Here is a 14956-nt window from a genome sequence, read left to right on the forward strand (position 1 = left end):
TGAAATAATCACCGGTTTTTATTTTGTAGGAGATGAAGAAATACAGATATTGACGCCAAACTCACTTTGCTGAGGATATTCTGAGAGTGATCACGAGTGTGTGTCCAGTCTGACGTGCGCCACAGTCTGATGGTGTTATCAGCTGAGCAACTAAGGAATACACCTGATGACAAACCAGCAGCAAATTCACCACGAACATCTGGGAACATCTGGGGAAGGAGGAGAGAAGGGTTTTAATTAGGTGGGACTGCAGGGAATATTAATTATGCAGAAATTCAATGCAGAGCCATAATTTACATTCATTATGGAGGGTGTTATGATAAGCTGTGGGACTTTAATCCAATGGTGGTTGTTGGTTGTGAAAATGTAAGCTTTGAATTAATAAGGCCAGTTTAGACAAGTATTTTTATAGCCTATTCATTTAATTAGCAATTGAGAAATATAAAAATAAGATCCAATTGTGTACTAAATTAGATATTTGGCATTTAATCCCCCAAGGTTCCCCTATCAGCAGCCCAGTCAATGCAACGTTTAACCCGTTGTGTAATTATTAACTACACACTGAATCAGGAGCTGGTTTGAAACACACTACACGTGTCGCCGTGGTGAAAGAGGTGTTTATTGTTCACTTGTTTACTTCCAGGTCCCCGACACAGGCAGCATGGTAGAGGGCTGAGTGCACCTTCTCCACCCGGCTGATGTCCGTCACATCCCACACATACACACTGTGGTCGCTGTACACACAGCTGAGCCACTGGCTGACGGGGTCAAAGGTCACAGCAATGGTGTCTGGGTAACGGGCGTCCGTCATGGTAGGAAACAGGTGGCTGATGGGAAAGTGATTGTTATAGATTAGTTTTGTCATGGGAGGGTTATTTTCTGAACAACGATACACTATCCTGAGAAATGTTTATAATATACAATTTTCGATGCTACAAGGGAGTTTCTCTTCAATATTGAGTGCATAAAATGTATTTATTTGTATTATATTACAAAGCTATAAGATGATACTACTCTAGGATAGTAATTTTCACAATATTACATTTTTGTGGAAATGTTTGAAAAACTGTTTCGTGTATAAAAAGAAAAAGAGGTAAGAAATTAGACAAATGTAACCCCACTTCTCTTTAAAACCCATCATAACTCTGTCAGAGTTTGTAAAATATGTGGTACAGTTAAATAACTAAAAGTGAGCTATTTCAAGTAAAAACCCACTATTGATTTTGGCTCTAGCTGGAAACATTTAGGTGTTTTTAAAGCTGTGAAACCGAGTCACTTGAGACAGGAGGTGCTATAAATTCAGAGTGTTTGTTCCTGCAGTGGATCCCTGCCAACAAAAGGCTGTGTTTCCTCCTGATCTCTTCCTCACCTGGCCTCCCTGAGGGCTGAGGCGTCAGAGCCGAGGCGGTGCGGCCGCGGCAGCGTGCAGATGAAGCAGAGGTCGACGGGGCTGAAGGCTCGCACCGTTCCATCGGAGCAGCCACAGAAGACCAGATCCTCAGAGAGAGACAGGGACTGAGCCACGCCCGTCTGGAAGGAAGGACACGAGGCAACAGGCGTCAGCATTTCATAGTTATAGAAGACCCTACTGTAGCAGGGAAATCTGTCCGTGTAAAATGTACAGTATTGTTGCCTCCTTTTCCATGTTTCCTCAAATTGATTATCCTGAAGCCTCATGGAAAAAGTGATTCTTTCCATAACATTTTTTTAAAGGAGTGTATCAGACCAGTTGTCAAGCGATGGGATGTCCGGTTTGAGCCATTTTCAATTTTCTTTGCAGCTCCTGTGCTCCGGTACACGACCAGAATTGTTTTTATCTGATTTTTTTTCTTAAAACGGAAAGCAACCCCTGTGTATTATTTTGGTTTTCTTCTCAGTTGCTGTTTTCTTTCTATTTTATATATGATTATGGTTATTATTATTTGCTTCACTTATTGTTTGTTTCGAATCACAATCAAATGTATTGCCAGGTACATTTACACAAACAAGGAATTTGCTTTGGTGTCTTGAGAAACTATTTAGCATTAACAAAGAATAAAGACAAGTATTTACACCACATTTAAATATGCAAATAACCTTAAAAGCCAAAGAACTAAAACACTTAAGACAATTTATATATGAAAATATATGGCAAACTACAATTTATTATATTTTAAAGTGGAGGGCTGTGCAGACATGTGCAAAAACGTGCAAAATATATTCAGAGAGCTGAGCATGGACGAGGCTCAAAAATGATCAAACTGTATTATCAATACTTTGTGACTATATAAAGAAATACAATTTTTTTTTTTTTTAAATAATTCTGTCCATAAGAAGAAAGGCATAATTGAAAAATCCCCTATGGGAAATACAGTTGCTGTTGCTGATACATTCAAATAGGCACATGCACACAAAAAAACCCTGGAGAGATTAGGCCCAAAATACACGTGAAAGGAGAGGAGTCCGAGTGAAGGAGCTGCCTTGTTTGGCGCCACATTTCCAGGTACCATAAAATAAGATAAGATAAAATGGACTTTTATTAATGCCTCGTCGAGAAATTGTTTCTCTGCATTTAACCCATCCTGTGTTAGGAGCAGTGTGCTGCCATTTTGAACGGCGCCCGGGGAGCAGTGTAGGGAACGGTGCCTTGCTCAGGGACACCTCGGTAGCACTTGGTCTTGCCGGGACTTTAACTGGTGACCATCTGGTTTCCAAGCCAAGCCTCTACAGACTGAAACACTGCTTGCTCCAATATAAAAAGGGGACCTCTTGTAAATCCCAAGTATCAAGAGAAATCAAGTGCAGTTTCATGATTAAGTGTAGAGGAGAGCCCCAGCCCTGCGTGTCAGTAATGATAAAGGTTACAGAAGGTTGCAGAGGGACATCAATGCGTCCGTATTGGAACGCTTCCAAACACCTTCTGTATACTCGGTCCCTGCTGCTAATCCCTCCCTGATCCTCTGACAGTAAGCAGGCGCAGGACTCACACACTTTCATCTTCTTTATTAAACACCACAGCTGGACACCGAGCACGCAGTAATGAATGCATAAATATACTGGAGCATTAACTTCCCATTAATATCCCGGACACCTACTGAAGCAATAAAGAACTAAATGCATGTTCATGGAAAAGCATTAGCATAGCCTTTGCGGCCTTTCAAAGTAAGAAATAAATGTCGTAATGCCACATAGGTTTTTAACCACGCTTATTAATTAAAAAATATTAGAAAGATGCTTTTTTTTGTCAAAGCCGATGTGAAGGTTAATAAATGCTGTGATCAAATGTAAAATGTGTTATATTGGGCGATATATGAAGAATGAACTCTGATTGAATGTCATTCTGTCACATCTGTGCCTTATATAATATAACACTACAGCCAGGAGATTGTTAGCTTAGCTTAGCACAAAAACTAGAAACAGGGGTAACAGCTACAGTATAGCTTTGCTCTGATATTAAGTTTTTAAAAGTATTTAATACATTTTTATATATAAAGTGAGCTTTAATGTTTCTGGTTGACAGACTTTTTTTTATTAAGGCAGAGGAATACTTCTGAGATATCACCTTTTTGGTAAATACAGGGCAGTGCATATCAGCACCTACATATTAAACCAAACCAACCAATATCCCCCGCATCACTCCCACCTTTGGGTAAATATCATAAATACAAGTAGTGGTGACTAGAGCCCAACATTGTCACTGTTGGATTCTTCCTGTAACTGTCACTCACCCGCAGGTCCACCCAATTGTCCAGCGTCCTCTTGCTGTTAAACTCGCACAGCAGGCCGGAGGAGGTGATGCAGAAGGTGGAGTCGGATGCAGAGCCCCGCCCACAGGCCACATCACAGAAGAAGTTGTTCCTCAGATCCCCCAGCAGTCCCGAGCGGCCCAGCAGAGGGACAGGGGCGCTGGCCTGAACACCACAGAGGGGTGAGGGTCAGGGGATGAGGGTTTAAGCAGAATACTGGCAACATGTACACTAATCACAAAGTTACTTCTGTGTTTGTTGACATTACATCAGCATCCAGTCATTAGGAAATGTGTGTAGTAAGATTTTTTCATTTTAAAAATAAAATTGCTTGGTGTGAAAACTAACAAAGGAATGCCAAAAGAGATGACAAAGAATTTCACAGGTGTTACCAAATGTTTTCCCATTTCTTTATCTGAGTGTTTCCATGTTTGATTATGCAATAAGCTGCAATAAAGCTGTGAACACCACTTTGTAAAGTTCACTTTACCACTCAACTTTTATTTTAGCTTGGGCAGTTGTCAAAGCAATGAGTGTTAGTCATACGGTATATAAACTTACTACAAACCTCTTAACAAAAGACACCAACATGATACATTACCTTATTGGCCTTGCAGTGGTCCAGATACCAGAACTTGACATGTCTGTTCCCCACAGTTACAAAGTAGGAGCTGTCCTCAGAGAAAGACACACCCGTCACCTGACTGGACACCTTGTTGGCCGCCACAACTACATCCTTCTGCAGGACAATAATACAACATAACATGTTCAAAACAGAGCATTCTGGGAACCTTTGTACTTCACTAAGGACATTTTTGGCTTTCTAATTTAGAATTTCCTATTCAATATTGCTTATTGACATTTCCCAAACTGTGAAAAACATAAAATTCTAAATAACATTTATTATACGGAAAATCATTTTAAAAAATCATATCAAAACAACAAAGGCAATATGTAAACACACTGGCATTTAAAGGGTTTAAAGTGTGAAAATGAATGAATAGTTGATAGTCATGATCAGGACTGATATTGGTTAAAAGAAAATGTGGCATAAGGGTTAAACACTTTTTGATTTTATACAAAACACACTTCCAGTCTTTATGCTGAGCTTGCTGATAATACATAAGCATAATTTCCCAAATTGTCAAAATACTCCAAAATCATAACTAGGAGTGTGTAGGTAAAACCCAACTGCTTTGTAGCTTGAACCAATATGACAGACGTAAGGCAAGGCAAGGCAAGACAAGGCAAGTTTATTTATATAGCACTTTTCAACACAAGGCAATTCAAAGTGCTTTACAAAAAATGAAAGACATTAAGAAAATGGCATTTAAAAACAGTCATTAAAAATAAAAGCTAATCAAATAAAAATACATGGATAAAAGTTACAGTGCAGTCTAAGATATGAATAGTTCAATTAAACATTAAAAGAAAAAGTACATGGATAAAAGTTACAGTGCAGTCTACGTACCTTCCATGCCCAGACGTTGACCATCATGTCATGCTGGTTTCCCACACTGACGATATATTTGCTGTTGGGGGAGAAAGCCACACAGGAGACGCCATATTGGTGCCTCTGGAGCTCCGCCACCTGTCTCCGTTCTTCCACATCCCAAAGTCTCACCGCTGGAAGGTGACCGCTCTGGGGAAATAACAGAGGGATATAGAGGAAATAGGTCAACACTATGTTTTATTTGTTGTCCCCAGTCTTTAAATCCACTGGAACAACATAGAGCAGTCACCTGTCAGTTAAGAGAGATTATCCACTCTGTCTCTGACCTCTGCTCACCGTATACAGTTACTTGTCCCTGGGCCTGATCCTTTTTATTTTCTCTCAAGGGTTTAAAGGTTAGCAGTCTATTTGTGTGGCCTCTCGCTTTGATAGAATTACCTTTCAAAAAGTTAACAGGTGAGAGGAAATGCAACCTGAAGGACACTGAAATGAATGACATTCAGCTAAAGTCTGAGCTGCATGCTGAAGAGACAGAAAGAAAAAGACGTATGAAAAAAACATATGCACGCCTGCCGCCTGCCTGTCCTTGATGTAAATTAGCTCCTGTGTGGTGAATGAATGAGGGACGTTTCTTATCCGATCAATCACTCAGGAGCATCTTCTCCTTTTTCATGGAAATTCTCTCAGAGCTGTGATGCTCTCAGTTGGTTGCAGAATATTATATAAACATTTTGCCTGGAAGATTAAACTTGTACATTGAGCAGTTTTATAAAAAAAACCTGTTCTGTAATGACTTTCGAGTATATATAGTGTAAAGAAAAATTGTGTTTTAACATCAGCAGAAAAGCGGCCTATCCTTGTTGCATTTGGTCTGTTGGACTTTGGTCTCTGCAGTCATGGCAACTACTGCACGCTCATCCACTTACATGCAGAAGTCTTTAATCGGCTTTGATTGGCTGCGGCGGATTAAGATAGTGTGTTGTGTTGAGGCACAAACTGTTACTACAACATAACTGCAATTTTTGTACAGTCAAATGACAGTGATACATGAGGGGAACTCACTCTTAAGCACTTCCCCAATAAGACATGCATGATCACCATTCATAAATGACTGGAGGCCTACATCCTGCTGGGATGTTCTCAACTATTTATGCTATTTTCATTTCATCTCAAACCTTTATTTATCCAGATTGGTCCCATTGAGATCATAGATCTCTTTTTCAAGGGAGACCTGCAGCATATAGGTTCCACATGAAACATAAAACAATAAAGGACATTATACATTATATTTACAGGATACATAGTTATAGACATTTACAAGTGCCCATTGTATCAGCAAGCATTTCATTTACCCTAGCTTTAAAAACATGCAGAGGAATGAGATTGCTCAGTTTCAATTCTTGCTGAAGATTGTTCCAAGCAAGTGGAGCTGCGCACATAAAAGCTGTCTTACCTAAGACCGTCCTTGCTCTTGGCACATCTAACAAGACTACATCATGTGACCTCAGACAATAGCTGCTTGCAACTCTCTTTGTTATCAGAGAGCAGATATAATACGGGAGTTTACCCAACAAAGCTTTATAGATAAACGTGTACCAATGACTGCGCCTCCGTACAGAGAGTGATGGTAAACCTGCCTTGGTATACAGTGTACAGTGATGTGTAAGCGCTTTACAATTTGTGACAAATCTCAGAGCACTGTGATACGCAGCATCCAATTTGCTCAGGTAATTGGCAGGTGCATTCATAAACAACAAATCCCCATAGTCCAGCACAGGTAAAAAGGTCACAGTGACTAGCCTTTTCCTGGCCTCAAGCGAGAAACAGGACTTGTTCCTGTAGAAGAAACCTAGCCTAACCCTCAGTTTTTTAAGCAGGTTATTGACCTGAAGTTTAAAAGTGAGACAATCATCAAGCCAGATACCAAGGTATTTGTAACAGGTAACAACTTCAAGTTTTGTTCCTTGCGTAGTTACAATATCTAAAACAGGCTCTGGTGTCTTTTTAGCTTTTGAAAAGAGCATTACCTTGGTTTTATCCACATTTAAAAGAAGCTTTAGTTCAGAGAGCTGAGTCTGAATAGTGTTAAAAACAGCTTGTAATTTAACACCAGCCTCCTTAATGGAGGGACCTGCACAATACATCACAGTATCATCCGCATAAAAATGTAAAGTAGCTTCATCCACATTATCACCTACGCTGTTAATATATATGGAGAATAAAAGTGGTCCTAAAACAGAACCTTGTGGTACACCATTAGAAATGTTTAACCACTCAGAAGATAGTCCATCAAAAATGAACACATTGGGACCTTTCAGAGAGGTAGTTCACAAACCACCCCACTGCAAGGCTGGATATGCCAATACTGAGTAGCCTCTGCTTTAAAATGCGATGATCGACGGTGTCAAATGCTTTGGAAAGGTCAATAAACAGAGCTGCACAACTCTGCTTATTATCTAAAATAGTAGTAATGTCATTCACCACTTTCATTGTCGCAGTGATGGTGCTGTGTTTCTTTCTGAAGCCTGACTGATGTTTAGACAGGATGTCATTTATACATAAAAACTCCTTTACTTGTTCACTCACAAGTCGTTCGAGCACCTTAGCCAGAACTGACAATTTAGAGATTGGCCTATAGTTATTTAAAATAGTTGCCTCCCCTCCTTTCAGTAAAGGCAAGACATAAGCAGACTTCCATACTTTTGGAATTGTGTTAGTGCTGAGGGAGAGGTTAAAAAGAGAAGTAAGAGGTGGAGCAATAAAATCTGCAGCTATATTTAAAAAGAAAGGTTCTACGTGGTCCGGGCCAGCCGGTTTCCTAGGATCTAACTTGGATAGTGCTTCATGAACAATACCAATAGTTACAGGAGTAAAACTGAAAGGGTTTTCCAGACCACATTGTTCAGAGTCAAGGATTGGAGCGTTCACAGGAGCCACACAGCCAAACAGAGAGCCACAAGACACCAAATGCTCATTAAAGCAATTTAGCATAGTAGCCCTGTCTGATATAGTGCCAGATGCTATGGTAAGGCACGGAGGAAATCGATTTTATGGCTTTCCAAAATTTCCTAGGATTATTCAGGTTTTCTGTGGTAACCGACAAATAGTACTTTGATTTAGCACTTTTTATTTGAGATGTGAAGCTATGGGAAACTGAAGCCTTCAAGATGTGGAAATTCTGGAAAAGCACATTAATGCAAGGCCAGATTGACAGTAAAAAATACTAACCTCTCCAGTGACCAAGTGCTTGCCATTGGGGGAGAAGGAAAGAGCTGTAATGGTCTTCCTGTGAGATAAAGACAGAAAGAGAGCTCAGTGGGATTTTTAAGTAAATATTCTTTCTACCCAAATACACCATACCACCATGCAGAAAGAAGAGGGCATCTACACATGTGCTTGTTGCTGGATGTAGTTGATAGATAGAAAATAGTCCCAACATGAACCTGCTAGGCAGATTGTATTTGGGTTCAACTCACCGTGACGTGTTGATAATGTGGTGCTGTTTGTTCTTTTTGGCGTTGAGCAGAACTACCACACACCTACAGAATGAAAAAATACAATCATAATTCACAATATGAGATATGTTTTAACCAATAATGCATTTGTCTTGGAACTGATGTTTGGTATCTATTCCTTGCACTGAAGGAACGGTTTAATTTCCGGTGCCAACCTTCAAGTGGCATTAAAGATATTTAGTGAAAGTTCAATGGAAAATAAATATTTTCAGCTCAGGGATAATTTTATTCTCTTTTCACAGTGCATACTTGTGGCAGTTTTTAACATACAGAGGCTTACTGATAATACACCATGACATAATAAACATTTGAACTCTGTAACACAGAATAGTATTAATCTACAGAAGTAAGCCAAAGTGTACTAATCTCGGTCGATCCGTAATTAAACCTTAGTCTGTGAACTATTTAATAAAACAACAAGAAACACAAAAACCCTGTACTTTTTCATAAATCTACTATTTTGTGGGTCATACGATACAAGGTTGAATGCATGAAGAATTTCTGAACTGTAAAACAGATTGGTATGAGGTTACTGAGCTAGTTTCAAATATGCTGAAAGGTGTTCGAGCACACTTCATGTATTTAGGTGAATATTATTTAATATTTCAAAGGAATACACTGCTAAGTCTGCTAAGGTTTTTTACTTTTCAACAAAGACAGAATGGCTGTTTTATCCTTGTAAACCTAGCTAAGCTAATCGGCTCCTGGTGCTAGCTTCCACTTTATCATGAGGTAAGACTACTGTATCTTCTAATTAAGTTATTAATAATGAAATCATGAAAATATATAACTCCTTTGAGGGGAGTAAATAAACAATGGTACTAAACGTAACATAAACCCACTTTTGTACATGTGTGTAAAGTGTTTGCATTGATTTTCTGAAAGCTTTAAATCAAAAGGTCCTGTCTTGAAGTGTTTTGTTCCTGCTTCTAGAGTGTGATTCATCCTCTTTAACATTTTTCCATGTTCAGATGTTAATATAATGTTTCCTGGTAAGATAACTTCCTCTTCACAACCTCTTCCAAAAGCACCTGTTTGAAGCTGTCAGTTCTATGGTGCCATAACAGGTAGCTGCACAACCCAGTCTCACGGCATTTCGTGTTCACCAACACGATTTTTAATCTATTGATTCGTGTTCACCAACACGATTTCCCCCTTTTTTTCGTGTTGCACAGCACGATTTTAAAAGCAATGTATTTCTACTGGTAATGTGTTTCGTGCCTGCAGCACGTCTTTTTCTCCGGTCGGGTGGTGGAAGACCGAAAGCACAGAACAATTGTTCTTATTGTCAGTTAGCGGAGTTTCTTACCTTTTAAAAGGGTACGACACATTAATAGTTTCATAAATGTTAAGAAGCCCTGAGACATAGTCTCGTAAAAAAACGGTGGGAGGGGTCCACTGGGGGGACCTTTGGGCTTAAGAGGTTAATCTTCAAACTTTGGGATTGGATGTTGGAGTGGCAGTGCGCCAAGGTTACGCCGAGCGTCAAACAGCTGTTTGAAATGGAACAAAACCACGCCAGACTATCCAAAATTGGAATCGAACGCCCCCCCAGAACTACACATGCTGGCTATTGTGTTTCGCAAAATGTTCTATGGGACGTCTCTACTGAACGTTTTCGTTTTTCCCGCAATTAGAAGTTGCCAGTATTAAACACATTGGTGTTATCAAATGTAAAACATATAATTAATAAATGGGTGAAAATCGCTTGTGTCCATAATGCGCAGCATTAATATATAGCATTAATATATACCCACATGACAGCTCATTGTTACTTTGTAATTCTACTCCACTACAATTCAGAGGTTAACCTGGTATTTTTACTCCACTACACTTATTTGAGTTACTTTACAGATTCTGATTAATGATGTGAAATATAAACAACCCTTAAATCAGACTTTAGTTACACCTGAGTAAAATTCAGGTAAGGTGATTGTCAAGTGCCAACAATCAGGAGAGATATTTGATAGCTGGTGCTTGAGAAGACTAAACATGTATTTGCAATTGACATGAATGGAAACGAGTAATAAAGTATATTCATTACTCGTTATTCTCTACTAATAGTTAATTAAAGACTGTATATTATGGCTATTTTGCACATCCCTTTCAAGATTTCAAGATTTTCAAAGGTTTATTGACATATCATACACAACTACGGTGTAGTTATGCAATGAATGAAAAACTTGGGTCACAGGTTCCTCAACAGTGCATTACAAGACATCTATCAATATGTGTGTACCTCCACCATTAAACTGTCATATTCTGCACATTTCTTATTCTATCTACATACATAAGAGTATAATTAATGTGTATAATATCAGTTAAAATAAGTGCTTCAACATAGTTAACATTGCAATAAAGCAATATATTAGACGTTAAGTACTTTGTCAGGCTTAATATTTATCTGTAGATAGATACCCCCAACGCTTTTTTCTTATTTAAAAGAAGACCTTAATCTGTTATTTAATGTTTAAATAAAGGTTAATTCGTTTTTCTGTTTTGCACCTCCTCCTATTAATATCTTTGTACATCCTGCACTAAACTGTTTTATTGTAGAGATCACTTACAGTATCTTCTTGATTTTTTATATTCTATATTTCTATCATTGACCTTCTACTTTCCCCCTATGAAAGTATGTACTCTTAATATTTTTTTAATCAAATATAACACATAAAAACAATAATTCAATAACGTGCTTTAACCACTAGGCGGTGCACACAAGGTACACACAGCCATAATAACTTTGTATTATTAGTGTAGGACACTTATGTATGTACAACATCTGAAGATGTGTAGTTTTATTCATGTTTTCACATAATTTTACAGCATATTGCTATACTATTTCAGACTCAGTATTTACATTCTTATATTCAAAGGAAATCCGTAATATCTTTTAAAACTACAAGTCCTTTTATATCAGCTGTGCACCGTTATGGTGTAAATATAACCTATCTATGAATTAGATCAAATATAAAAGTCAGCCGAATTAGTGTTGATACTGCAAGGAGACGTATTGTGGGAAGAGAAATTGAAGATGTTGTTTAATTGTTGATATATTTATGATCCACGTCAAGTATTCAGTTTCGTCGGCATTTCTTCAGTTTTTCCAAAGGTCTTCTCATCAGGGCTCTATAAATAAAGAACTACGGCAGATCTGTAATATGTAATGCAGCCGAACCGTGTATTACAATGCCGTTATGTGAGTACTTTCAAAGAGAAAAGCAAGAGCACTCGGAATTAAGTATTATTTTATTCTTTTAAAATGTTTTCCGGATTTCATATAATATAAACACCAAATCCCAGCATGCATTGCGGCTAAAACATCCAATCAGCAAGCTTAAACCATAGCTGAGGATCTTGGGTAATCCCTCGAAATGCCTACGTCTGTTTCCGGTTCTTTTTATTTTGAAATTCAGTTCCTGACGGACGCCAAAAAAGCCCAAGATTATGGAATCAAACCAATAAATAAAAGCAAGGATAATTGTGTGTTATTGGTGAGTAAATAACAGTGTGTTATTTTGAAAAGAATAACAAAGTAGAAGGAAAAAAAGATTTAAAAATACAGATTTCAGTATTCTGAGGCTCTGAGCCCCATTTATTATCCTCACAGACGGCAACAAAAGTCCGAAATTATACGATTTAAAATAAAAGCAATAACTGTGGCTTGATATTGAGTAAGAACATGTTTTTATGAACCACACAGCTTCCGGTCTTCCACGACCCGACCGGAGAAAAAGACGTGCTGCAGGCACGAAACACATTACCAGTAGAAATACATTGCTTTTAAAATCGTGCTGTGCAACACGAAAAAAAGGGGGAAATCGTGTTGGTGAACACGAATCAATAGATTAAAAATCGTGTTGGTGAACACGAAATGCCATGAGACTGGGTTGAGCTGCATTGCTTGCGCATATTTGAAGTGAGGCGGCATGAACATTGCCACACTCTCAAATTTGGGAAGTAGGCGATAAAGCTCGCTAAAGTGACATCCAGAACAGAAAATGCCACGACACACACACAGCAGTAGTTTCTCTCAGAAACACAATCACAAATATACACTCTTGGCCACAACAATAGTGTGCACAGCAGCCATTGACTTTCTTAGTATTAACACAGCTTTGTCAGAATGTTTGAGGACAACAAAAGAGGCTCAGTGTACTGTTTCTATTACAGCCTAGCATGCCCTAGTGTGCTTGTTATTTAGCAGTCCTAAAGCATTGCCACTGTTTAGTTGTATCAAAATCCTGCAACCTGCATCTCACAATTATTTTTATTCTGCATTGAAAGTTAACACAGGGTGTCACCGTTTTCACAAATTAATAATACTACACAACACTCTTCACATCAGTGAGAGAATCAAAGGAAGCCTCCCCGAGGATAGGATAAAAGAAGCTTTGGAGTTACTCTGATCAGGTACTCCACAGAGCTCTCCTCATCAGTTCCTCTGAGATAACACATAGACACTTTAGACAGAGGGATTTGCACACTGTGTTAGGTAGATATGATAAGGAAGCTTGGAGTGCTGCTAGGTCAAAGGTCAGATATCTGGAAAAGGATGCAGAAATGGTCTCTCTTCTTACCCTGCAGGATAGGCAACCAGACCAGATCGGGGGTCACAGGCCAGACCGCTGTTTCCTGATGCTGTGATTCCTAACACCTTCTCTAAGGTCACCTGTAGAGACACACAGCGGGAGGATTCAATCACAGGGAGAAGTACAATTTGAGTTGACAGTGGGATAAATACTGAACTCAAAGCAGCAGTGATTGAACTAAGCACCTTTGTCAATAATTCAAAGAGAGAAATAGATTGGTTTGAATGCAACATGGGAGGTCGATGTCTGACTAATGTCCACTCTGTCTGTCTGTCTGTCTGTCTGTCTGTCTGTCTGTCTGTCTGTCTGTCTGTCTGTCTGTCTGTCTGTCTGTCTGGGTAATTATAAAGCAGCCCTACGTGTCATTGATTACTTTGGAGTAAGATGAAGGTATACCTGAATCTACAGTACACTAAATATTAAGAGTGAATAATAAAAAGCATGATCAGGCAATCGCAGGCTTGCTATCCTAAACTACTGTGAGCTTAAGGTTTCTATTTATTCTTGTTATTACAAGTTATATATTTTTCTGAGTGTCACTGTCTAATCAGACCTCTTTTATTTAGGTTAAAACTAATGGTATACTCCTATGTATGCGTATAGTTAGATGTTCTATCTAGAAGTAATTCAACTAAAACAAGAGACTTTGGTGCAAATTGGTAACCTAAACGATGTTATCATTGCCTAAACGATTTTATCATTGGATTATTATCAAGTTGCAACATTTACATTTTTGCCCACCACCAAAATGGCCAGTGAATTTCACAATTTTACAAAAATAAACTAGCCACTCAATAGATAACTATTGTTTTTTTAATAGTGAGTCAGGCAAATCGACCAGCCAAGTATATTTTACCATTATTTGGCTTGTAAACTGTGCTAATATTGTACCCTAATAACTTATATATGAAGCATTAGTCAACAATGTGTTATTATTAATAGAACAATTATTTACAACTATAACCCCTTTCTAAATGATGCCCAAATACCCTGTTCTATATAGTTGCAGTTTCAAGTGCCATAAATGTTGCTCAGGTAGCATTTAACTTATAAATCAATAATCACTGCAAGATATAACATTGATTTGTACTACACTGCAAATAGAAGGCTATCATATAGAGTATTACTGATTGCTGCTTTTGCTCAGAAACTTTTAAAAAGTACGTTCTAAGAATGAATAATTACCTTGCTGGTGAGACTTTCTTTCCTGTTCTTCTTGTGCCTGATTGATGGAGAACGCAGCAAATTCCTGATGCGACTTTTAATCGTGAACCCATCGCCTGGCATTTTGTGGCACTTCTGACAACAATCCACTGGACAAGTGAATGCAGCAGGGCTGGAGAAGGGAATGAAAAGCCTGTCAAAACCTCCCACCAACAAGCCTCCCACCAGGAAAACTGTAGATGTTCACAGAGTCGGACAGTGTTCCTGCTGCCGGGATTTGTACACGATAATCTCTTGAGTGGGTTTACTGGTCTCTGCTGTCTTCTGCAGTTTGTCGCTTCACATCAACAGCTTCTCATCTCCCAACACTTCTGGACTGATGTTGCCTCAACGCTAAGGTTTGCCCTGACAAGGGGAGGGGGAACAATCCGTTGCTCAGCTGTTTGCATCCATTGCATCACTGGATTAATCTCAGTCTCATGATTACATCAATGATGGCTTTTGTTG

General features: G+C 38.7%; 1 protein-coding gene across 1 annotated transcript in view; it reads right to left on the reverse strand.

Moving 5' to 3' along the window:
* Positions 1-14572, reverse strand: part of LOC117439704 (mitogen-activated protein kinase-binding protein 1-like) — a 33802-nt gene extending 19230 nt beyond the window's left edge. Inside the window, exons 1-10 of the mRNA XM_034075702.2 lie at positions 14471-14572; positions 13274-13365; positions 8655-8717; positions 8407-8464; positions 5197-5367; positions 4327-4464; positions 3708-3890; positions 1370-1530; positions 638-827; positions 66-209 (exon numbers count right to left, since the gene is read on the reverse strand). Of these exons, the coding sequence (XP_033931593.1) occupies positions 66-209; positions 638-827; positions 1370-1530; positions 3708-3890; positions 4327-4464; positions 5197-5367; positions 8407-8464; positions 8655-8717; positions 13274-13365; positions 14471-14572 (1302 nt within the window). The remainder of the gene's footprint in view (positions 1-65; positions 210-637; positions 828-1369; positions 1531-3707; positions 3891-4326; positions 4465-5196; positions 5368-8406; positions 8465-8654; positions 8718-13273; positions 13366-14470) is intronic.
* Positions 14573-14956: the final 384 nt, after the last annotated feature.

This window comes from Pseudochaenichthys georgianus, chromosome 24, assembly GCF_902827115.2.
Source record: "Pseudochaenichthys georgianus chromosome 24, fPseGeo1.2, whole genome shotgun sequence".
Classification (NCBI taxonomy): Eukaryota; Metazoa; Chordata; class Actinopteri; order Perciformes; family Channichthyidae; genus Pseudochaenichthys; species Pseudochaenichthys georgianus.